The sequence below is a fragment of the Pseudopodoces humilis genome, chromosome 7 (assembly GCF_049639895.1).
Source record: "Pseudopodoces humilis isolate 2021_Gansu_Grassland_sample_001 chromosome 7, ASM4963989v1, whole genome shotgun sequence".
NCBI lineage: Eukaryota > Metazoa > Chordata > Aves > Passeriformes > Paridae > Pseudopodoces > Pseudopodoces humilis.
Window position 1 is genome coordinate 46659937 of NC_142206.1, and position 26864 is coordinate 46686800.

The 26864-nt window shown below is 39.2% G+C and overlaps 2 protein-coding genes across 4 annotated transcripts in view; both read right to left on the bottom strand.

Moving 5' to 3' along the window:
* Positions 1 to 11072, bottom strand: part of TTC7B (tetratricopeptide repeat domain 7B) — a 121634-nt gene extending 110562 nt beyond the window's left edge. For all 3 annotated transcript variants that reach the window (XM_005520193.2, XM_014249778.2, XM_014249777.2), the window contains exon 1: positions 10839 to 11072. In XM_005520193.2, the coding sequence (XP_005520250.1) occupies positions 10839 to 10959 (121 nt within the window). In that variant the 5' untranslated portion in view covers positions 10960 to 11072. The remainder of the gene's footprint in view (positions 1 to 10838) is intronic.
* A 5269-nt stretch (positions 11073 to 16341) lies between these two features.
* Positions 16342 to 26864, bottom strand: part of RPS6KA5 (ribosomal protein S6 kinase A5) — an 85615-nt gene continuing 75092 nt past the window's right edge. The window contains exon 17 of the mRNA XM_005520192.3: positions 16342 to 26654. Within this exon, the coding sequence (XP_005520249.1) occupies positions 26415 to 26654 (240 nt within the window). The 3' untranslated portion in view covers positions 16342 to 26414. The remainder of the gene's footprint in view (positions 26655 to 26864) is intronic.

Consider the following 26864-nt stretch of genomic DNA (forward strand, 5'->3'; position numbering starts at 1 on the left):
TGAATAAAGATTAGAAGCTGTCTCTTGCCTTCAGAATTCACTCCAAGAAGTGACTTTAAAAGTTTATTCAATTTCAGCATTACACCAAAATAGGTTCCTATAGTGAATGATGACATGGTCTCAATAGAACTAAGGAACCTGCTTGCTACCTGTTGTTCTGTGGGGCACCAAATAACTGCTTTGGTAAAGTATTACTTTTCCTGTGGTGGTTCAACAGTCTCAGATAAAAATCAAAGCAAAACACTGAAGCTTGTCTAGATCATGACTACTATCTATGTGGTTTCTCAAGTGTTCCTACTATTAATGCAGAAAAGGTAAATTTTTAAGGGTCTGACAATATGTTTTTCAGAAGGAGATATTTGGATGGTAAAATAGAAACACACCTCTATAACAACCACTATCACAGCTAAGGCAACAACTATCAACAACCCTGATCCTGTTATCAAGTCTCCATGCACCAGATGTTTCTCTTGATTAAACATCCATATCATGCTGCTGTGGAACACTGGCAAGAATACACATGATCTGTGCTAACAATAATTGTTACATGTTATTTATGGAGCCTCCCTCAACAGGTCAATATCTACAGCAAGAAGGAGTATGGAGAAAAATGCTCTTTCTTCTTTATATGCCAAATGGCATTGATTAAAATAAATATTTTTAGTATTTCATTTTCCTTCCTCTGAATTACACAGCTGCAATAAAAAATTAGGATAAAATCTACCACAATGATTTAAGCAAAGAGACTCAACCTCAGACTCAGGCCCTGGGGATCTGAATTTGAATAGGATGTATTTAGGAATATGAAATACAGAGTAAAATACCTACAGAATCTGACTGGCCAAACAAACTTTAATCTTTCCTTGTAAGCAAGCAGATAAATCTAGAAGCATGTTATATCATATGTTGTATCATTTCACCCACTCTTCACCAAAATCTTAAATATTTCAGGTAACTTTAGAGTCTTAAAAACCACAACTGTCCAAATACCTAAAGATTGTGGTTATCATTAGCCTCAAAGGAAGACGCTGCATGAGGTGAAATTAATTAAATGAAGCATGGAGTTGTAAGAATAGAAGACACTGCTACTTCAACTGCTCTGCCCTGGAGTACAGAAAGAAAAAAAATTAAAAACTGAAATCCTAACTCAGGACTATTTAAAAAAAAAAAAAAAAAAATCAGGGTAGGAAAGGGACAAGGGGCAAAGAGGACAAGTATGAGATTTCCAGGATCCTAAAGGGACCATACACTGATATGCAGAATTCCAGGAAGCTGAGATTTGCTTTGTAAACTCCCTTCTGGTGCTTCAAGCCTTTCCAGAGTAAAACTAGCTTGGGACTGAGAAAACAAACTATTCCTACTCAATCCCTAAAACTCTTAGTCTTTCCAAAGGTAAAACTGGAGACTCAGAGTACCTGAAGGGCTGCATGCTGCAGCATTTTATGATGATTTTTCCCTCAGACATGCTATAACATTTTGGAATATCATTATGTCCAAATTAAAAAAAGCAGGGAGGGGAAACAAACAAACCTACAAACCTAGGGAATTTTATCAAGGAGTGGTACGCAGCAAGAAGGATCCCAAAGGGGTCAATTGCTCTATATAGTAACCAAAGATTTCAGAGTGAGGTTTCTGTAAAACAGCTGAAAACAAGAAAAATCTTGTAGCCTCCCACAGAACATTTATTAAGAGGGCCATTTGAAAATTGAGCTTTCTTCCAGAGGATGATCTGGAAATCCTGTATCGAGAATTGATTTCATATTCACCTGGCAGAAAAAGCATGAAACATGTTTTTTACCCAGGAACAAGTTGACTACGCACTTAAAGCAGACATTTGTGAGTAAGAGCATTGGCTTGAAGAGGAATATCAGTACAAGTCTCCAAATATTCATTCAACTTAGTGCTCAGCAATCAGTAAATCTGGACCAGGAGCTACTTAAATCAAAGTGAATGCTAAAACTACTCTTAGATTTCTACAAGGTTTACATTAAAAACAAGAAAAACAATGTACATATATACAGACGTCACTTATGATTCCATCACTGACTACTTAGTAGCAAGAATTCACAGCATCAGAGGATGGCTGAGGTTGAAAGGGATCTCTGAAGATCATCTAGTCCAACAGCCCTGGTCCAAGCAAGATCAACTAGAGCAGGCTGCCCAGGATCTTGTCCAGCCAGGTCTCTGGAGACAGCAGAAAAGTATCCAGAGAATATGTGCAGCCCAACAAGCACTACTGGTAGAAAGGTTGCACACTGATGCAGATGTTACACATGTAAAACCAGAAGCTGGAAACACAGAGTCAGCTGTTCAAAGAAATTTAATTTTATTCACTAACACCTTTAATTATACACAGTCATCCATTTCTCTGCCTCTTAAGTACACAGTGGGCACAGCACCTTTTTACTGTGCTGCTATATTGTATCTACACAATTTTCCTGCCTAACAGCCAAAACTTGCTTTGAAGAAAAACAATGAAGACTTTCCAATCTATTTATGCATAGGCAAATTTACTTTCAAAGTACCACTACTACTGAAATTTATTTTATGATGACACATATCAAGAACAGAAAACTGTTTCAAACTATATTTTTTTTTTGTATTCAAGCTTACCAAATTTTGTGAAATGTTGAGGCCATCAGAACAGTAAATAATCAAGCTGGGGCAGTAACAATGCTCACAATGATTCACAGCTGCAATACTGACAGGCTTACAGTTTAATAAAATTTGGCCCATTCAGTCAAATGCAATGTAAAATGAAGAAATAAGAATGCTTGTCATACCCAAGACTGGGAAACACAAAGTGTGGGAAACAGGAGCACCATCATCTTTGAGTGTTTAACTGGAAACAATCCTATCAAGCACACTGAGGAAGAAGGATCAAAATTTAAATTCTTCCCATCTATGTTTTGTTTAGGTTACAAAGATCAAAGAGTGACTGGGAGAACAGGAAAAGCACATGCTCTGATAGCTAGAAATTCATTCCAATCTTGCTTCTTGCCACGATTTATCTCTCAAAGGACAAAACAGTTTTCCTGTTGCTACTAACAACAAAAAAAATATGATAGACTATTAGAAGGAAGGCAAAAACTAAGCCATGTCTTAAAGACAGTAGTTCTGTCCATTCTTTACCAAACAGCTATATTGCAGCACAGTGCAAATTTGAGAGATGATAACAATGGAATCCAACTTTCATTGTCACAAAAAGATAAAGAAAATTATTGACAAAAGAAAAAAATCACTAATTAATTGCCAGATCAGAAGAGAAGCATTTTTCATCTTTGGGGTGACCCAAAGCTCAGATGAAAGGACATAGATGAGCCTCTCTTCCTCAGAAGGCAAGATCTTGCTGTTCCCTACCATTTCCAATCTTCTCCTCCTAGCTTCCCAGGTCCACCTGGGAAGCCTTAAGTAAATTCTTGAAAGATAGTACCCTACATCTGTCAGTCTCAGAGACAATTGCCTCAGGTACATAACTACCAGTGTTAAGACAGAAAGTACCTTTTGGCAACTTGGTTGGTTGCTGCTTTGGTCGGGCTCATCTTTTTGTGGTGCGTTTTTTGTTTTGTTTTTATTCTACCACCTGTTCTAAAAACAACAGGTCCTATTCTGCCTTTCCTTAAACCCAGCTCTAATGCAGTCCCATTAAAGCCTTGATAAATGCACACCATTTTCTTCCCATTAAGGTAAAGAGACTGCAATTAAATAGTAAAAAGAAAAACAGAAGCATAGCTGCAAGCTAAGCCCACACAAATCTGAGTTTGAGATAAGGCATACTTAAAAGATGAGCTACAACTTGTTCACATAATTAACTGCAGAAAAATATGGGAGGGTTTGTAAGCTGTTGGTGTTTTCATATCTTGGTTCCCTTTGCAAAAGTTTTATGGAGATAAACCAAGTTATTGGTCTCAGGTGAGCTGCATTCAAAGTTCTATAAGTAAAAGGGATTTCTCAGCCACTTTTTGTTAAAGAAGCACAGTTTACAACTCTAGATGATATGAGATTATAGTAAAGGATTTCAGCTTACACATACAGATTCTGAGTGGAATCATACCAATCACACACAGGTCATCAGTGGGGTGGGAACTTGCAGAAACTCATGCAACACCTTATGAAGTAACTCCTGAGCAACTGGTAACATCACTGATCAGAGTAGCTACTAAAATCTGCCACTATGCATTCTGCCACACATTTACTAACACCAGAGAAATGTCCAGATTCAGCATCTCTCTCCACAGCCTGGAGCAGAGATCAAATGCTCTCCAATTATTAAAGGTCTGGCTACCCACCTCACACTATTAGCTGGACATCATTACTTCCTCCAATTTATCTCAGCGTCCTGCCACTTCGCTCTGCACAAAGTTATTATCTTCAGTCAGATATCTTATCTCATTATCAGCTCAAATTAAACAGCATTCAGTGCAGAGAAAACTGCGAAGAACTGAACCATTAAAATCTAAGATTTTATTATTAAAAAGACAAATCTGTGGGGAGGAGGAATGGCCTCAATTTGGTAGGGAAGGAGAATGGCTACCCCTATTGGGTACAGCTAAGGACCTTCTGCCCCTGTTCTTTACTACCATGCAACTCAAACCCAAACAAAAGTGGTATCAATGATCCTGAGTTATCAGTAATGAATTTATTCCCCTATAGGAAAGTTAATCCTAACCTTTAACCCTTGAAGTTAGTTTAAAGGAACTGAGAGCAGCTACAATACAGATATATACCAGTATCTATTCACAGGTAAATCTGACTACCATTTCTTGTAACTTTTAAACAGGCAAAAGTGCAATCAACACAACACTACTATATGAAACATCCAATTTCTAAAATAATTACATTCATAATATATAGAAATATCCTTATAAATGTAAGCAGTTAAAAGCTCCAAATATAAAAAATACTGAGTTCATTTCACTAAGACCAACTACATGCTTCCTAACAGTTCCCCTCACCTTTGCCCTCCACTGGCTGCTGCTACTGTTCATTTTTCACCAGCTGTTGGACTACTCAGAACCCTGTGGGAGGCAAATGAGCTTGGCAAGCCAGCAGACACAGCAGGCCCCAAAACAAGAAGCAGAGTTTTCTGCTGGCCAAGCACAGTAATTCCCACCTCTGTTGTTCATCTACACAAGACAGAGGTCAGGAACACAAAACCAGGAGAAGCTGCATAGAGAAGAAGCAGCTTGATTAAAGGCAGGAAGGAAGAACTACTCTACATAATAGCAGTGAGGCGTTGGACCAGCTTGGTTACTTGTGAAGTTACATGCTAGCATTTTCTATTCCAGATGAACATGCAGTGCGAGTACAAGCAGACAATCCACATCATCACTTACACTGTTGTAACACCTCTGGCTATCTGAAGAAACAAAGCTGTCAGTCAAAAATAAGAAAACACATCTAAGTACTGTTACCACCCTTGCTCTTCATTCAGAAAAATGTTTGTCCTTAGTAAGCTTGTTCTGTAAATGTGACAGTGAATGCAATAGGAGGAAAACAATTAAGATAACAAATGAAGAGAGCCCACCACTTCTACTTTTGTGGACACGCAAAAAGGCATGTCACATGGTCTGCAAACTTTTCTGGTAGAGATGTCAATCTCTTAGGAAAGCTTTGCATACAAAAATCACACTACAAACTGTATGTATGAAACCAAACAAATTTGGTAAACACCTTCTAAGTAGGGCATGAGTCCTAAGAGGTTTAGAAATCCCTTGTTTACTCTGAGGATAAGCTTTAACCATACATCTGAGGTCTTTTATTTCACAAGGCTGCAAAACAGATGAAAACTGATAAGATGTTCCTATATTTAGGTCCTACTTATATCAAGATAAGAGAGCAGCATAGAAAGTGACAAACAAAATTAGACATGTAAAATAATTCATAATCTTTTGTGTTTGCTACTCTGCTCCTAACTCCTCTCTGTTCCATTACTCTGTCAGGCTAAATAGGTCTAATAGGAGACAATAGAAACAAGGTATTGAGAGGAAAGGCAGTCAGAGAAGAGATCCCAAACAACACAAATCCAGCAGAAACGGGATAGCAAAAGTAGTAAGATATTCACTAAGTAAAAAAACATTGTGTTACAATGTTGGTGTATTTCCATGAGCAAACTTGATACCTGTAGCTAATGTTCTATTTTTCATGGCAATGTCACAATGTCTCAGTAGTGTATAGATCCCTGAACTTCCCGGGCATGCATTCTCTCCCCACAGTAATGCAATATTTCACACTGGCTAAGGTTTCTACAGAATACATCATTCTACCTCATTTGAACTATAAAAATTCACCCCCTCAGTGCTTTTCCAGACAGAGCCATACATCTCACTGACCTTGAGCAAGGTCACGATCCAATTACAGCAACAATGAATGGCCGGAAACACCCATGGAAATTCATGGATCCTTTATTTTATCCATTCAACTGGCTACTGAACCAACCTAAGGTTTCCTCATTTTGTTTCCAAAGGAAGGAAATAAAACACGAGAATACTGATGTCCTGAAAATGCCCTGAGCAGATACAACTTTCATACTGAAGCCCATTGTACACACTTCCTATGAGATGCTACTGTTTCATCAAAAATACATGATAGCCTTGCAATCAGCTTTGCAATGTGATTGTTAGCTTCCAATTGTATTTCTTAGTTCTCAGAGCACTTTAAAATACATTCAGATTAGTCTCAGATATTCCGCATTTAGTATTTCAACCTCTTCCAATACCCTGTGAGCAAGCAGAAGCATCCACTAACTGTCACGACCATGCTTTACCATCATGCTGTTCATTTGCAACGTTAGACAAAATCCAACCAGCAATGAAAATTTCTTCAGTTCACTTTCTTAGAAGGAATCTTTTAAAGTTAGTTAAAGCAGTTTGGAACACTCATAAAGTTTCATTAGTGAAAACCATTCTAAGATTTTATTTCTAACAACTAGGGTTTTTCCTCAGTTCCATTCAAGAGGTGATACTGAGGATGCGAACACTGAACACTTAAGGACAGCACTGAACAGGCTACAGACTATCCAAGGCCCGCATCTTTGTGACCTTCAGGGCAGCACATGATTTCTTTACCAGCTGCTACAGCTGTTGAAAATGCTGCTGTACTGGTTATAACCTGCAAGATGCTGGCAGCAGAGGGGCTGCAGGAGTATCTCCAGTGGGAAAAGGCCAGGGGTTCCCCTGCCCCAGGCCCAGCTGGATCTAACAGTACCACAGCCAGACACAGCTGAGCTTCTCAGCACAACTGACAATACCTCTGGCAAAGTGTATTTAAGAAAGGGCAGAAAATGCCACAGAACAAAATAAAACAGAACAAAAGGAGTGAAAAATGGCAGAAAAAACAACATCAAGGTCAGAGAAGGAGAGGGACAGAGTTTCTCCATAGTGACTGCCAGAAAAGGGACCCAAGGGATGTGCCAGAGAGGGTTCAAGCCAGGTAGATATTCCCTGAAGGAACTGTACCATGTGGAGAGCCTATTCCAAAGCAGGACCACTGTCAGTGGGGAGCTTATGCCAGAGCAGAGGAAAAACCTGAGGAAGGAGCAGCAGGAATACAGTATCTTGCACCATGACCCCTTTACCCCCCCACACCACATGGGGACTGGCACAGGAGTCTGGGGCAGAGGAGTAAAGCTCAGCCTGGGAAAGGGGAGAGAAGAAGTGTTACTTTCATGTCTGTCTTTCTGTTTTAGTATCTGACTCTATTTTAACTGGCAACAAATTAAATTCAATTACCCCAAATCAAACATATTTTGCCTAGCAGTAACTAGTAAGTGATCTCCTTATCTTTATTGGAAGCTACAGTCTTATCCTACCTTTTGCCCTGCCCCTCTAAGGAAGGGGAGAGACTGAGCAGCTGGGTGGGCATGTGGTATTAGCCAAGGCTAACTCAGCACCCTGCACATAACAGTTTTAACCCAATCTTTTAGCAGAATGCTGATGAAGCAGGAGCCCAAACCAAGATTTGTGTTACATGGCATGAATCTCATTACTGCTGCTGAGTCCTGGCTCTGAAGTAGAGAAATATAATACATACAGGCTAAGTGGCTAACAAATCTGAGTCAGGTTAAATACCTTTTTTTCATCCATTTATTTATAATATTTATCCATTGTGAAAAGCAATGCAAATCACAGGCTTGATAAAGAATACACATTTTCTATAATCCAAATTGTGACTATTACATTCAGAATAGCAGAAGTTGTGACCAATTCATCCATGTATCTCTTCTCTTTTTCTTAAAGCCCAGCAAGCTCAGAAAGGCTTTCAGAAGCAAGCCATCAGACACATAAATTTGTTCTAGTATAATTTTTATGCATCCAAAATCCTACCTAAACTGTCATTTATATTTGATCCACTGCCAGGTTTTATACACAGACTTCTATTAGGGAGTAGATAGGATCCATCAGCAGAACTAAACAGAATAAACAATATAATAATCAAGCCCACTCAAAATACTGCACCTCTCAAGTCCTGCATTTCATCAGAAGTACATACTATTGCCTTGTGTATCCACACAGACCCTTGTCCCAGGAGTTGTCATTGCTGTTTCTTCCTTCATCTTATTCAGGCTGCAAGCTTCAAGAGATGGCCAATAGCTAATGCAAAACAGCCCAAATAATAATTTGGACCATTAAACTTTTTATCAAATTGTCTAATCTCCAGTTCCAAAAAGGAGCTGTAACTGAGTCCTAGTAAAATAAGTCTATTATTTTGCAATAGTACAAGATTGAAGAGATTACCAGAGAGCTTCCCCAAAGGATTCATTCCCATCTGTGTTCAAAGAGCAATAAACACTATTCTAGCAATATTGATATCCTCTGTTAAAATGCTCCAGCATTCAAGAGTTGAAGCCAATTCCCTACATACCAATACATGGTCAGAATGAAGATCCTCTTCCCTTTCCCTCTTACCCATGCTTTTAAATCATTCCTACAACATATTGTTACACATTCAGCCAAAAAAACAGATTTTTGTTATCCATTCCTAAGTCAAAATTGAACATCAGTGCAGAAGAATTCAGTTCAAGGTACTGAACTTTTAAGGTAATTGTTTCAGATTAAGTAACAACAGGGACATGCATCAGAGTGCCATTCAGCTCACATCTCTCTTCATGGTTGGAACAGAGGCACTGCCTCTCCTTGGTAGTCTCACTAACTGATAACCTTGGCCTGCAACCTGTTAGGTACACCTGGATCTGGAACACAAATTTTCAGTTTTCAACACTCTCAACAGCAGCTGAAGGTATTTCATTAAATTACTACTGTGTAATTCCCATACAGAAGAATAGGCCCATATGATCACTTAATTTCCTGTTTATGTTCTTAGCCAGACTTGGAAGTCATGCCCATTGACTTAATCCTTGATGTACTGTCAAAAAGAGATAAAATCTGAATATGATACTTTCCCATGTTTTAAAGATCAGGAAATGTTTCAATCATTTGTATTTTGACTGGTACAGAATCTAGAAGATGCCTTCATAGGAAAACCACTGAAGTATAAAGTAATGCAGATTATATAATCTCTGATATGCTTCAGCTAGGTAAAACATACACAGGTTAGAGAAATTTTAGTCAAACTGTCATTAGCATCTCCTGCCTAGCTCTTCCTAGCTCTCTCTGCCTGAAATACCCAAGTACATCTTGAGACTATGAAGATCATGCTTCCCAACTAGACAGCATAAACCTATTTGCCTTTGCTTGTAGTGATCTCTAACTAGCTCACAGTCTATCACTCAATGATGCGTGTCCTGAAATTAAACATAACTTCCATCTTTTCACTCATTTCTTTTTAGCTAACATAACACCAGGGTCAGAAACACCACACAGTTGTTCTTAAGGCAAACAGCATTGGCCTTAAGTAATGTAAATGTTATTTACTACCCATTTATTTTTAAATTCTCTTATCTTCTTTGAGTCAGGCTTTTCCTCTTTTATATCTATTTCTGTAGAGCTGAATCATGAAGTTTTCTTTCCCATCAAGCATGCAAAGCTATCATTGCTTTCACAACAAACTTCCAATGATGTCAATGTTATGCCTCATCCTCTCTGGTAACTTATCTCTGAATTCATCCCAAGTCCTTCATTCATCTTCGCAGACTTAACTGCTCTCTGAAAAGACCTCCAGGTCCACTTCAAGCAGAGGAGAGAGCCCAGAGAGGCACACACCATCCCCATATTTTTTGTCACACAGAATTAAGGCATCCATGTCAAAGAGAACTTCCCTGTATCTCCCTCGTTCATTACATACTTCCATGCCTCAGAATGAAGCATTGCTTCTCACCTCCTGGAGTTAAACATACAGAAGTTTGTGACATTAGAATTAAGAGAACAAGCAAAATATTTAGTTTTTACAACAGAACAAATTAAGCTGCACTATACTGCTGAGGTTTGCTATTAAGAGAAAGGACGGAAGCCTTCATGCGACACTCTGTACACAGATACTCTGGCAGTCACAGAGGCAGAAGGACATTTCGGGCTTTATGCACACTGTCAGCATGTGCGTCTGCAAACTGCAGCGCTCGTGATAAACACGGAGCTGCCCTGGGCCGTGAACGCGCAGGGCCGCACTGCCGGCCAGCCGGAGCGCGGCCCCCGGGCTCCGCGGGGCTCCGCGGGCGGGCGCCCCAGCCCCGCGGGCGGTGTGCGCGGCCCCTCCGCGCGGGGCCGGGCCCGGGCCGGCTCCCGCCTCCCTCCGCGCCGCTCCCGCCCGGCCGGGCCGCCCCGACCCGCTGCCCGCCCCTCCCGCCGGCGGCCCCGCCGCCCCCCCGGGCTCCGCAGGCCCCTCTCGCCGGCCCGCCCGGCTGCACCTGCCGGGCCCCCGCCGCCGCCCGCCCCGCGCCGCACCGTTCGCGATGAGCTTGGCCGAGAGCTGCTTGACGAGCTCGGGAATCCGCTCCCACTGGCACTCCGAGCGGCACCGCTCGAGCTCCGTCTCCAGCCGCGAGCCCCCCTTCCTAGTGGCCATGGTAGGGCCGAGGGGCCCCGGCGGGGGAAGGGGCCGGGGCGGCGGGCAGGAGGAGGCGGGGACGGGCGGCGGCGGCCCCCGGAGCGGCGGAACTCGAGCGCCGCGGCCGCGCCGCGCTGGCGGCCCCGGGAGCGCCGGGAGCAGCGCCCCCTGGCGGCTTCGCGCGGCGGGGCGGGGCCAGCGGCGGGGCCTGGCGGGGAGCGCGGCCCGGGCTGAGGGGCTGAGGGGCCGTTCCGGCCGCGCCCGCCGCCCGACAGCGCTGCCCGGGCACCCGCGGGAGGCGTAGGGACAGCAGGAGGAGAAAGCGAGTCTTCTAGTGCGGCCGCCGCGCCGCTGAAGGTGCCGCTGTTGGTGCCGCTGTTAGCGGGCCGCTACCTCGGGCAGCGGCAGGAACTGCCCCTTCAGAAGCCGCTCACACGTGGGGTGCGGATGGCACGTTCAGCTGATTCTGTTCCTCCACAGGCCAGCGATGATCACACACCGCCACCCCTCTGCTACACTTTCCCCTTCCACAAAAGCTAACGCAAAATTAGTTCCTGCCCGTCTCTGGTCATCCCTTCGCCCACCTTGAAAGCGGTCGTGCGCGCTCGCTCGAGGGGTTTCAGTCTAATGGCGCTCTCCCGTTCACGGCTCCCACCGCGCTCCCTGCCGCCGCAGCACCGCCGGAGCTCACACACCGGGATCCACACCAAGCAGAGCCCAGCATGGACACCCGCTCGGGACTCACCTGCGCCTCAGCCAAAACTCAGAGGGAAAGAAAGGTACAGAGATTATGCCCCATGTTTTGAGAAAATAAATGCATTTTCAACCTTTGGCTAGAATAAAAACACTAGCTAAAACAATTCCAGTGGTACTGTGTATCTTTATCAAACACTACATCACACATACACGTCACACCAATTCCACAAACTTACATACACCTTGGAAAGCTGCAGCCATGACTGATTTTCACTGAAAAAGCAGCAAAAAAACTTAGTTGGCGGAAAAAAAATCTCACAAAAATATCCTTACTTTTCACAAAGTAAGGATACAGTCGATTGACAGAAAGAACAGGTTTTGCAGAGATACGGTGTAGCTACATGCAGCATTAATTCAAATGATTCCAGTGTCTCACTGCACATCCTTGGGTCATAGTACAGACTCGTACAATTAATTATTTTCATCCACAGAAATGAGAAGTCAGTGAAGCCACAGGAACTTGGGTGAGTTTGTGAGGATGACTGTCACAGATGATGATGGAGATTCAAAAAACTGGCTGGATGCAATTTTTGCTTTTACATGCAAAACTTTACACTCCTCTGGATCTAGCACATATCAGTCCTCAGAAATTACAAGTTCACAAAGTCAGAAGTCGTATTTGGGCAAATGTGAAACTACTGGCTGTTCTATAAATAGATCTGTTAAACATAAACATGACATTGCCTGTGGGCATTGGGAGAGCTGTTCACACAAGAGAATTTCTAAACAATTTTCTGGTTCATGTGTATTCACATATACTAGAAATAGGTGCTTTCTCAAGTTTTGCTTGGTTTTGATCATCAGCTGAAACATGAGAAACAGCATGCATTTTTTTTAAAGATCTGAAGTTTCCATCAAATCACTAATTGACCAGGAACAGACCCAGGCTTATACAACTGAAAGGTAGTTAGTGTGCTGCCCAGCTATATCCTCAATGTAAAAAATACTACTTCCAACAAATCTTGTTTTGTTTCCATCATCCTTAGACCATCACAGCTATTCCAACTCTATGACAGGCATGAAATGTCTTGTTCAGTGTTTCAAGTAGTTTACTTTTCATTCACATTGTTATTAAAAGTATAACAATGCAAAATTCAGATACTGTAATTTGCCTTTTAGTCAAGTTACTTTTATAGCACCTTCAGGTTACAGTCCCATTTTAAACAAAATATTCTTCAGATTTTACAAGTGAAATGAAATGGTAGCAGAACATTACAGTGTTTTAAAAATACAATGGAGTACTGGGGGATTGGAGAGAGGATTTAATAATGTAACAAAATCAAAAGGAGAAACAAATAATAAAGCATTTTTTGTGTACATGATTTTTCAGAAGGTCCAGTCCAATCAAACTGATTATAACATGCTTTTTTTTTACTGGGGAGAAAAGATAAATTAAAAATTAGGGAGGAAAATAATAATAATTCAAAATGTTTGATATTATAACTAGTAGTTCTTTTACAGATAAGACTATGAAAACTAAAGTTTCAACTTTCTAAAAGAGCTAATTTGCCTATAAAGATTATTCATATTGATTCATGACAATTCTAACACATTTTGTTAGCACTGAGCAAATCATTTCACTAAAAGCTACCAGCAATAGTATTAAAATATTTACATTACAGCTCATCAGGCTTATTATCTCAACAGAACCTATTTATGAAGTGAGACAGCTATGCAAAAGGAATTAGCACATTTTGAAATGCTTAGGAAATCTGCTTTAACATTACTGAAACTTCCCTACACCCAAGAATGCTCTGAAAAGCAGTGACCCATAATGGAATACAATAATGGTTTTGGAATGAATAGCAAAAAGGTAATAAAGAAGCATGATCCTGCATATTTTGTCAGATGTCCCTTATTTTTTTCAACCTTAAACAAAGTGTTGTTTTCTAGAAATGGCCTATTTATTACACTGTTGGGGCAGACCAAAGTATACATGTACTTGCCTAGAAACAGTCTGCTTATAAGGTGAGGCTGCTGGCTAGCAAATATAGAGAGATACCTGGGTTGTGAGAAGGAGGGAAATTCAAAATGCAGGAAAAGTAACTAAGATGTATTGGTCAATCATTTTGCCTTATGCCATCTCTCCCACTCCAGTCCTTCCGAACACAGGGAGAAGTAGTGGATTGTTCAGTGCAATTTCATGGAGCTTGGTCCATTCTTAATAAGAATTAAAGCCTTTCACTAGACAGCTATGCACTGTGGTGGTTTGACCCTGGCTGGATGCCAGGTACTCCCCAAAGCCACATGATCATTCCCCTTCATGAGTGAACAGGAAGAGAAAATATAACAGAAGGTTTAGGAGTTGAGATAAGGACAGGCAGAAATCACTCACTGATTACTCAAAACTCAGTTTACAGATATTAATTGAATTTATTACCAAACAAAAACAGACCAGGATAATAAGAAAAAAACCCAAATAATAAAAATATCTCCCCCACACCCTTCCCTCTTTCCTGGGCTCTATGTCCTCCCTGCCAGCAGCACAGGCAGACAGGGAACAGGGTTTACCATCAGTTCATCACCTGCTGTTTCTGCCACTGCTCGGGGAGAGGAGTCCTTCCCCTGCTCCAGTGTGAAGTCTTTCCCATGAGAGACAGTTCCCCGTGATCTTCTCCAGTGTGAGTCCTTCCCATGGCTACAGTTCTGCATGAACTGCTGCAGTATAGGTTCCTTTACACAGGATGCAGCCCTTCAGGAACACACTGCTCCAGTTTGGGTCCTCCATGGGGTCACAAGTCCTGCCAGCAAATCCTCCCTAATATGGGCTTATCTCTCCATAGGTCTGTAGGTCCCTGTCAGGAGCGTGTTCCTATGGGCTCACAGCCTTTCTCTGGGCATCCATCTGCTCCAGGTGGATCTCCGCTCCCCCACTGACCTCCGTGGGCTGCAGGTGGATCTCTGCTCCTCCACTGACCTCCGTGGGCTGCAGGGGCACAGCTGCCTCACCATGGGCTGCACCAGGCGCTGCAGGGGAACCTCAGCTTTGGTGTCTAGAGCACTTCCTGCCCCTCCTTCTGCACTGACCTTGGCTCCTGCAGAGCTGTATCTACCACATATTCTCACTCCTCTCTTCCTGGTTGCAATTACATCTGTGCAATGACATTTTTTCCTTCTCAAATACGGAATCACAGAGGCTTCACTATCATCTCAGACAAACTCACTCTTGGCCAGCGGTGGATCCACCCTGGAGCCAACTGATACTAGCTTTGTCAGATGTGAGGGAAACTTCAGCAGCTTCTCGTACAAGTCATTCTGCAGTGTCCCCTCCACTACCAAAACCTGGCCACACAAACCCAATACACACACAGATATGGTACTCTTATATTTGTCATAACTTGAATATAAACCTGGTAAAGAAACTTTCTGCACTAGTACTCCACACAGATATATAAGGAATAGGTGTGATGGGCCTTTAAACGGGTGACAATGTTAAAGTTAGAGAATATAAACTGACTTAAATAAAGTAGCACTTTAATCTCTGCTAAGATATTAAACATTCTATAAAAAGGAATCAGAAAAAACAATTCAAAATGTACTTGCATATATAAAGGCAACATATGAAAATAGAATGCTCAAAACCTAGAGAAGAGGAAAAAACCTCCTGCAAGCAAACTCACAGGGTCAATGGTTTTTTTCATTCCAGACTGAAATTTTGGCTTCTTAGACAAACACTATTCATCACTGAATGGCAGGGAAGGATCCTAGATTAACAGCCAGCTTGTTTCAAACGTCAGTGATGCTTAATGGCCAGTGTTGCTTCACTGTTTAAAGAAAGAGTGTTCAATATGCAAGTTTACCTACTACTCTGGCTTTAGTTTGGCACACTGACCAGTGGTATGTTGTTTTTCTTTTCCAAAAGGTTTGTCTGAAACTGCTAGTCATAATGCTGGTTATTAAAATTGTTTTTCTACCCATAGTATACATCAGAGAAAGAAAACATTTTTGAGGGAAATATGATGCTACAGAAGACAGCATGAAAGTCCTTTTTTTTATATCCATAGTAAAATAAAAGTAAACATTTAAAATCTTTTCATCAGCACAAATGATAATTTTACCAATCTTTTACCTTTCAATTAAAATCAACATTGCAATGCCTATTAGAATGTTAAATACATTCCTCCTTCAAGAGATGCAATTCAAATACTATTTGTATTTTAAGGCAATCATAATCAACTCTTACTATGGTCTGCTATTTTCTCAAATGTGAAGTGCAAAACCTCTCAGGCCAAAACTCATTAGTGTGATAATTAATTTCTCTACCGTGAATACCAAAGCTCATAACCATTACAGAAACAAAACTTACTGGAACTGAAGATTTTTCTTTTTCTTTTCAGTTAATGCAATTTTGTTAGTGAAAGGAGGCAACTACACATTTCTCCATTCCTACTGAAGTCAGTAATCTCTATGAAATTGAGGACAGGCCATATGAAAATTGTTTGAGGAAATAATTTCACAGTGAAATCTGTCTCCTTTTTGAGAGTATAAACATGATGCTTGACGGGAAGTGAGACTGAACTGTATTTACTAAACCAACAGCCTGACAACAATTCCATTATAAAACCTGCCACCCTTCCTCATAGCAAGAAGAGAATCATGTAAAAAGTGAAATAAACTTTATCAAATTATTTCAACATTTCAAGGTTTTGTAGTTAGATGAGTTTATTTTCTTAGAGATAAAATAGTTACATCTGCAAATGTACATTATCTTGTAAACCATTAAGCCCTTATGCCTGTTTGAAAGTTAAAATCATACACAAAGCAATTCAAGAAAAATAGGAACCTGAAAAGCTTTCCTCACAATGGACTTTTGATTTTGTAGTTTGTTGCTTTCAAAGTGGTTCAGCTCATACTGCACTTGTGAGATATTGGGCAATTGATACTGAAAATTGAATGCATGCCTGCACAATCAGGGAAACAGATTTGTTTACTATTTTATTTAATCCCTTCATGTTAATTCACAGTATTTAATAAATAACAGGGGCTAGCAGTCATTGATACTGATTGCCTGAACCTAAAGTTTAATTACTAAAAAATTCAGACTCCAAAAGAAGCCCTTTCCAAGCCCACTCATGTGAAATGGGAGCCAGCACTGCTACCCTACATTAACACGTAGTAAGAAACAGGAAGTGAAATGGGAAGAAAAATGCCATAGTTTGCTGTTTCTCATTTCTATTGTGTTAGTGTAAAACATTTTAGTCTTGTTCAAAGATCTAAGGATTTCAGATAAATGCTTTGGCTACTTTTAAGTTCAGGGAAAAGACAGGGAAGGGTCTAATCATGGGTCTTTCACTGTGCTACTCACAGGGTAAGCCTCTTTCCTTCTCTATTTCAAACTGGCATCCAACACTGCTCATAGGGAAGCAGGTGAAGAGGGATCCTGCACTGTCTTTGCACAATAGCAAAACTTACACAGTTCAGCTAAATTCTAGACGTGACCCTGGTTGTAGCTTAATCTCTAGCTTAAACTAAAAAAAGAAAATCTTCCTAGACAAATTGAACCTCTGAACCTCAGAGGCAAAGATGTTTTCCTATTCTTTTGACTTACTTATGAAAACAATTTCTGGAATAATATTATGTATTTTTTTAAAACAGTAATTATGTACTTTTAGAAAGATACAACGGCTTTTCACTTTATTAGGCCTCTACTATTCAAAACCGAAAACTAGACATTTACCATTTTTTATTATCCCTTAAGGGTAAAAATGAAATACAATGTCATTCTGCATTCAAACCTGTAGCTTGTTGCAGTCAGCGATAGTTGCCAGCGATAAACTATTTGCCAGCTCCATTGCCAGACCACCAGAGGGAGTCGAAAGCTACATTTAACTTCGGAAAATTTCTAAACCTGTAGGTAGCTTAAAACATTGACAGAAAACACTGGATGTTGTGAGTACTATGACAAATGGTTAAGAAAGTTGCCGAGAACAATGAATAATTTTAGCAACATCATCAGTTCATTACTATCCAGAAGCAAGAAAAACGTTGGTAACAAAGGAGTGCTCAACAACTATTTTTGTTCTGTGTTTAGAAAGAATGAAAAATCATGCATTTAAATTAGATGTTTCAATTATGTTAATACATGAGTGAAGTCTTGAAAAGATCAGCAGATCCAGTATTAGTACAAAATAGTCTTAAACAAAGAGTGGCTCCCCTGGGGCTCATCACGTGCCTTTGAACAGGTCATGGAACACCAGCGGCATCCCAAGGACACTGGGCTGGTGCCCATGTACCAAAGGAAGGTGGAAGACAGTGGGAGAACACAGTCTGCTCAGCCTGATGTGACCCTAATAAATTGTATGCAGAGAAAATCTGCATACAAGGCTTTGTTGTTATGTTCCAAAAGCAAGGTCCTTAGCAGAGAGGGGAGAAAGAAACTTTCTAGGATCAACTGGGGAAAATTCCAAGAGATCCATACTCCTACTAGTCAGAAACACTATGAAGTGAACCCAGTAGCACAAGTGTGAGCTGCTATTTCTGCATAGCAAATATGAGTTCAGAGACCTGACTAGTCACCAGTTTCTGCCATAACAACTGGAAGAACAAAAAAAAAAAAAAAGTATTATGTAAAGAAAACAGCATTTAAAATGAGAGTAACACAGAAAACAAAACAGAACAAAAAGCTGAGACCTGTTCCAAATACAGTTATATAAGAAAATAGAATTTCTAGAAGTTATCACAATAATTAACTATTTGGTTAAATACCAAAGAGGCAGCAGATCCTTCCAGTCCTGATGTCTCCAAAACAAGACTGGATTATTTTCAGGCAACATGACTTGGTCAAACAGAAGTTATTTGTCTAGAGACAACTGATTTTTGTTTGATACAGGATGTCAGAAAATCACAGACAATTCCCTGAAATTCTTGCTGCATTGTGCAGTGGCCTATAAAACACCAGCCATCACCAAAATACTGAGGACAAAGCAGCCAGAATCATTCTACCACAGTGTAGCCCATATATAGGCACAGTTACACATTTTCCTCCAAACCCAAGCTCCTGACAGCACTGGAGATCAGTAATAGCTTAAATACTATCAGGCTGTCTTACAGACTTGTTCAGATACTTTTCCCTGCTGCCAGATATGTCATACATAATGCAACAGCCAATAAAATCCCTAGTTATTACCAATAAAACTGCCTTCACCCGAGAATCATCTGCCTAACATTCAGATGCTTGGGTTATTTTTTCACATTTTTCTGCAAGGAGAGTTCCCAGCACACACAACTTCAAGAGTCAGAAGAACAATGGACATGCAGACCACCAGCTACCACAGGGAATACCCATGCTATTGCTATGCATGGTGCACAGGAATCCAAGGCTGACTTGTAAGCAATAAGAGGATGTACTTCTCCAGATTGCTTTGCATTAACTTTGAAGCCACCACAGTGTTTAACAACAGCAAATGTAATGCAACAAAAAAGACCCAAAAAAATCTCATCCCATTTTGAACACCATAGCCTGAAGAAGAAAACAGGCTGCTGAGGATCAGAACCTTCATTACAGTTATCATTCCAACACAGCGGAAGAGTCTGGTTTGCCAACTGTTGATCATACCCTGGTGGTTAACAGGACTTGCAAATAAGGAAAAGTACTTCCAAGACAGAAGCCAAACAACAAATTTTCCTAAAACCAGTGGCTCTGACAGGACTGGCCAACAGGCTGGGCTTATCATCCTTCAAATAAGCATGGTTAGGCTTTAACAGCTCTAGAGACAGGAGTATTCACCTGTCATCTGCTTCCACTAGTCTTCCACAAGTCCTGAGCAGTCTATTAGAACACAGCTTTCCTGTATTTTCTCCACCACTGTATTCACAAAATTATCCTTTCTTCTAGTAGTACCTTTCCCCATCAAATTCTTAATCATCCTCTGGACTCACTCCAACAATCCTCATTAATTTTCTGAATATTGGCCAAAATAAACCAATTCAATTACTTCTCTTGCTTTTTGATAAACTTCTATCACAAGGTTTTGCACTTTGTTGACATGACAAAGAATTTTAAAGAGGTGTGTATGTGTCAAAATGAAAATTTCATTGTAATCTGTTGATAACTTGCATTAAGAAAATAAGGAAATCAAAGTCCACAATGCTACATTTGCCATTTGAAAATGGCACTGTTTCCAAGAAGAAAAGTTGTCAGGTTAATCTGTGAGGGTTTTTTTTAGTTCAAAAAGATTTTAATTGAAGGTGATCATTGCTCCTTCAGAAGCAATGGTGTGCAACCAGAATGTCCTGTAAGTTACAGTGAGGCAAAGCACTCAGCATTCCCTTCTTCCCATTTCTTTCCCTCTCCCCACTCCCTGCCCACACTGACACATGAAACAGAACACCCTGTTCCTCTCACTGCAAATTAACACAGCCTGCTCCTTTATAACCAGCTGTCAGAATCTGTCACCTATTCATTTTTTGCCTTTACAGCTTCAAAGGTAAAGGTAGAAATTAAGGATGACTTCTTCTACTTGGACTCCAGCAAAAGTTTTTATCTGGCAAGATAATTTTACAGGTTTCTTTTTCTGCAGGTGAAAGAGATCAATACTGTAAAGATATCTGTAAGCATCCATAGTTGCTGCAGGAGCATATTAAAGCTGTCAAAGTTGAAAGCCAATGCCAAAGTTTTATTCATTTTTGTAACCCAGATGTATGTTAAGATTCAAAGCCTGTTCTCACTTTGGTCATGAAGTGGATCTGAAGTCTTCCTTTTAATTTGACAGCACTAAAATTGAGCTGACCTGCCACAGCTGCATACCAATTGGACTGACATGGTGATACATACTAAGCAGAATTGTATGAACACTTGAAAGCAGCAGGGACACAGCACCTTGAGCTTTAATTTGTAGCATCCCTCTAGAGTGAACACATCACCAGAGAGAGGGATCCTGCTCCCTCAAGCAGGCATAGCTTCAACAAGAATAACTGTTATGTACTGTGGAGTTATCTGTTTAAAGGATGAGAACTCATTAAGGAGACACCTGAGAAAAGCTTTGAGGTATTTGCTGCTTTTGTGAATTTAGTTTCTCCTGTCCACTGTATATTACTTTTAAAGGAAAAAAAGCATGTGCTGTTACTAATGAGTGAGCTTCTGCAGACCATACAATGATACCTCTGTAATCAGTCACCTTGAGTTACTTAGGGACAAATTTCAAGCATTGTCCCCTCTTTGCAGCATCATCTGTAAATTTCCCCTTTTCTTCTCACTTTCCTAAACTCCAAAGACTTTACACTTGAAAGCTTTTTTAGCATAGCTGAATATCACACAAAATCACTCCCATAACTTAGATAAAATGTACTTGGTTAGATGTAGCTTTATCAGCGAATATGCATATGCATATCTTGAAATGGTTACCCTTCAAAACAGATTTTTTTTTGGTTATTCACAAGGCCTAATCTTAAACCCTAAATCCTTTGATTTTTCTCCTACTTACAAAAACAGACCTTTGGTCATAATCAGTATATACTAAGACAACTACATAATTACCAAAATAAAAAAAACTAGGGAATATCAGATGAACATAAATGAGACCTATTTTAATATTTGATGCTGGATTTGTTGACAAATATATTTGTATTAAGAAAGCTGTAAGAAGTTTGCAGTCAGTTTGCAGTTTCATCTGTTAGGTTTTTTGGCAGTTTCTGAAGCAATTCAAAGAGTTCTGTTTTTCTTTCCTTTATTACTGACATTTCAAAGGAAGTTAGTGGACTTCTGCATGACTTTTGTAAATACAGTTAGACTGGTTGCAAATTTTTAAAAGCAACTTTACATGTGAATAATATGGATTCCTTTCTACCACTGAATAAAGTATAAGTCAGACCAGCCCACAGCATCTCTACCTAAACATTTATAATTGTTTCCCAGCTAGCTGCCGTCTTCCATTTCTATCATACAGAACATGAAGGTTGTCAAAATACATGTTTTCTTGAAATTTGTGTTATTGCAGGTCTCTTGCATATCTCCATTATTCAGTTTCTGGGTACAACAAACAAGAAACTGTTTCAGCTGGTCTATGTAATTGAAAGCATCACTTTATTTTCTAGTGCAGACTACAGGAATCAGTCTGAATTTTCTTTTCTACACACATGTTCTGAACATTCAGAATCTATTTTATATGTGATATATAAAACTGTGTGATGGCAGGTGAGAGCTAGTGAATAGCTCTGCATTTCTTCTACTTTTAGAAAATCCAGTGCCTTGTGGGCCAAAGGACCAAACTGAGGAGTGTTTCTCACTGGCAGACAAAGATCAAAGCAATTTTATCTCTTTACAGCTGAAATGTCCACATTATCTCTAGGATATTCAGTCAACTATTTCAACTGAAGGAAGGCAATGTAATGTTTTGCCATTGGATTTTGAAAAAGACTATCACTTATACGGGAAAGAATGAAGACCATTAACTTAGTAAAAACACCTGGAATGATAACTTGAGAAATAACAAATAATTTCACTATGATGAACTAAATGTTAAAAAGCTACACACACACATACTTGGAGACCTGCAGAGGTAGGAAATATGTTTATGTTGGATAACTGGCAAGAAAGCTTGCAATTCACTGTCAGTGAATAATACATGCACATGGAGATAGCCAGGGGAGAAATTACCCATGAAAGTATCTTCCCAGAAACTTCTCACTTCTGACTTCCTGTAATCTTCTTCCTCTTCTGTGGCAGCCCCCTAATCTGGTCCTCCGAATCTGTGTGAGTCCAGAACCCATTTTTAAAATACAAATTCCCTTAATCAACGCATATTGCTTTGCATCTTTGAGATCTAGACATGCAATACAGCATGTATCTACATGCATGCAGAGAACACATGCACAGATTAAAAATACAAGATGCTGGTGCAACATTTCACCACGACCAATGAACATATTTTCTGCTGAGCATCATTCTGTTCTCAGATGACTGAGAAGGGACAGAGCTGTGAAGGAATCATTATTTTGTTCAGAGAAATAGCCATGGAAAAGGGCTGAGAAAATATGTTCATCAGCAGAGCCAATTTGAAGCCTTACTCTATTCTGTGATGCAATACATGTTGCCCCTCACCCCCAACTGTTTAATGAGGTATTTAATAGGGTTTTTTCATAGCAGTAAACCACACACATGCCAAATACACTGATTTGTTTCCTTAAAGTATAGAAATTTCACTAAGCCAGAGGAACAGTGAGTCATGATATTTTCTTTGTACTTCTCTAAATGCTTTAGCAGAATCACCTGCTAATACTAATATTTGTGTTTCTAAAAGCATTACAAGAAATGGCTTTACCAGGTATTTTGAAGTACTTTGAAGATTAGATTAAAACCCACACTAATTGAACTCTTTACTCATAAGAAATTTGACTTTTCACACAAATCTGCCTACAACATCACTGACAGCACTGTATTTCTGACAGCAGACAGATATCATTACTAGACATTAAAGCTGATTGAGGTATAGCAGCACTGTGAAGAAAACTTAATCTGAGTATACACCATTTACAGCGTAACATCTCTTCACCAAGACAATATAAAGTATTTATAGTACTAATGAAAATTAACTTGTACACTTCAAATTTGAAACAATGGTCTGAATATGAAAAACATGGCCCATGGTCTTTATACGACCTTGAGTTCCAGGCTGGTCAACAGATTAAAACACTGTTCTGCCAAGAGTAAATACTCTTCTGCAGGGACATCACAACAAGAAGTAAACTTACTCTTGAGTTGCCTAATTTGCAACTCAAGTTTCAATGTATCAGTATGTATGTACATCAGCAGTTCTTTATGTAAAGATACTAATCTAAAAATTCAGACATCTCAGTCTGTCTGAATACACTTCCTCAAGAGCTCTGTTTACCTGGAGGCAGCTGGCAGCCAGAGGTCAGAAACATTTCAGCTACCCTGGGTAGCGGGTTCCAAGTAAATACAAAGTGATACCTAAATGTACTTAGCCCTGCCCAAATGAAATACCCAGGGTTTAAATTTTTCTTAAGCAACTACCGTGACAGCACAAAGAGGACCCAGAAAATTCAGCTATAAAAGTTGTCTTTGATACAAGTGATGTATTCTAATAACTTTAGTCTCACAACAGTCTCTCAAAATCTGTGTAGAAAAAATGATTGACAACACAGACATTATCTCTAGCACTTAGTATCTTTGTTATCTATTGTTTAGTGCAAACATTCTTGTTGTTTCATCAGTTTGTCAAGAAACAGTTTCATTTTCCCAACATGGAAACAACTGTTCTGTGTTCCCAACATTTAAGTTCTTTCATTTGGGTCACAATATTCCAAATCCACCTTGTATCCAAAAGTTTCTTACACTTAAATGAAATCAGACTGCAATTGCTTTTAGTTGTCTTCATCAGGAAAACAACAAGTTCCACCAACACCTCAAAGTGCAAACTTTACAAGCAACCTGTTCTCCAATCTCCCAATACACTTATATTGTCTGCATAACAAGTATTAATGGTGGATTGTTTATTGTATTTACAGCAAGTTTATTTGGGAGAGGAAAAGTATTCTTTTACAAATGAGCCATGTTCACTATTGAGATTACTTCCAAAGATAGCATTCAGAAAGCAAACCTGAATATATTACATTGACAATTATTATTCAATACTTTTAACATCAGCCACTTAAAACTGGTTGTGTTATTAGCACATAGACTGATCTTTAAATATACTACTTCTACATAAACAGTGCAAATCTCAATATTCACATCAACCTGAAATTAATGCTGCAATTACTGTTGACATTCACATCAAGAAAGTAGTAAACTATTTCACATGAGCAATTCCAAAACCTCAGAATGCCATTATTAATATTAAAGAAACACAGAACAAACATGTTGGGCTTCAAAGCCTTATTTTGATACACACAATCCCTGTAAACATGGATGTATTGTATTTGTCAATACTGATATCTGATATAATTCTATAAATAAAATCACTGATATAAACAATTTCTATAACTTTTTTTTTTTTTTGCATAGGGTTTGGATTAAGGTTACTTTAGGATAGAGACAGCTGTTAACAAAATCCTCTAGTCAATTAGTCTTCCATCACACAAATTTAGGCATATGACAAGGAGCCTTTCTGACTTCAGTGGAAACTTACACATGTAAGCATTTGCAAAACAGGAGTCATCTTTAGCACTTAAGTTACCCCTAATCATTGAGAATACAAGCTATAAAAGACTCTCCATAAATTTATAAAATATACTGATTTAAAAGTTTATGCTGATGTTTCTGTAAGTCACATTTATGATTCCAAACAGTTATGTACATACTATACTATCACAGTAGGAAATACTTCACTGTAGAACACCACAGTGAACAAGTTGTGAAGCACAGTGTTCAATATAATTTCCCTTTAGTATTCCCAGTGCATAAGTTGTTAACATCTACACTACACAAGGTGCCCAAGTCTAGTATTTGTTATATACAATGTAAAAGCAAGATAGAAAGAGCTTTGCATTTTACAGTAAGGAATGAAAACAGTGGGTAATATACAGGGATTCACTCCTGCAAAGTACAGAATTCTCCTTCACAATAACCACAACCACCAAATATAGTGGATTTCAGGTCATTCAGCCCAGTAAAACAGTGCTCAGCACCTTGTAGGAAGAGAGATCTGAGTGCACTTTATTCTAAAACATCTCCTTTAGATGTTATAAAGTGCAAAAAATAAAACATATATTCTAATATTTTACAGTCACTATTAGACTGTCATATTTGCACAATGCTAAATTCAAATAACTTGGTATGCATTCTTATGGACCCTATAATAACAAATGCTGAAACTGGAGTTTTCTCATCTTTAAAAAAATCTTAGTATTTTAAAATTATTGTGTAACTATTAAAAAAAATATATATATAATTAAATCTTGAAATAGGTATTTTAACATGTGACCATTTTCCAAAGCATCAAATATGAAATTTAATTTTCTCTTATAGCATTACATTTTAGAATCTGTAAAATCTTTTAGAAGATAATAACTTCAAAAAATAAAAATTATTGTATCACAGTATTAGACATCTCACCTTATCAGATAACTTTTATCCTAGAAGTATTTTTAAAAAAATAAATAAATAAAAAAAATCTTAGACTTCTATTCTCAGTTGTTTAGAATAAGATATGTGGAGCTATTTTTTAAAGAAAATAAGAGTTTCATAGTGCTTCATTTTGATCTTAAAATTCAAATAAATGGGACAGAATGTAACCATAAATTTAAAAGGCTTTAAAGTACTACACTGCTTTGGTGCATTGTACAAATCATTCTTTACAGGCATGAGGAAACAAATTCTGTAACATTCTTCACAGAGCTGGGTAAGAGCAGAAGATCTCGAAGTTCCATATATGTTACAGAGCTTTCCTTTCTTTGAGCAGTGGGGAAGAAACTGGGAGGAAGATTGTGACACTGAGGAACAGTCTTCTTCCAAGCGGTACCATGAGCAGCACAGCTACTTACCTTGAGCTTGACTGCACACCAGTAATTTAGCCCTCAGAGAATCCAATGTTGGTTGTATAACAGTATTATACTATATCCAGTGATACCAAACAATGCTAAAAGGAAACGTATGGAAATACAAAGCTAAAAAGGTATGACTAAAATACATTTCGAAAGCAACAGATGTTTTCCCGTAGCAGCCTGTAAGCCACAGGGAGGAAGGGTGGGAGAAGACAATACAGGTACTGCCAAGTCTATAACCACTTAACTCCTCGAGATAGGATATTCTCTGCTTCTCAGTCGGAGAACTGGAAGATGGTTTCTGGGTTATTGCTGTCTGTAGGGTTTGTGGGCTGCAATGTCTTTGTAGGTGTAGTTTTACCATGAGAATGAGAGGAAGAAGAATGGGAACTTTCACTGGAGCTGCTACGTGTCTCTGTGCTTGTACTTGTTTTTTTCATTTTTCTTCTTTTTGCAAGAGGTGCCTTGTCCACATTCTGGAGACAAAATCCTTCCCTTTTGTACTTGTTAAAGGCCTGTTTAAAAATATAAGGTAATTCAAAGTTTTTCAATAGATTTAACATATTTCATGCCTTATCACTTATTATGAATGGTCTATGGTACATTATACATTACATTACAAAATTATAAAATGTAATTCCTTGACTAATTCCTATTATAGTTGTAACAATTACTCTACCAGCCTTTACATGTACATAAGAGCCAACTCTTGATTGGCATCTTCC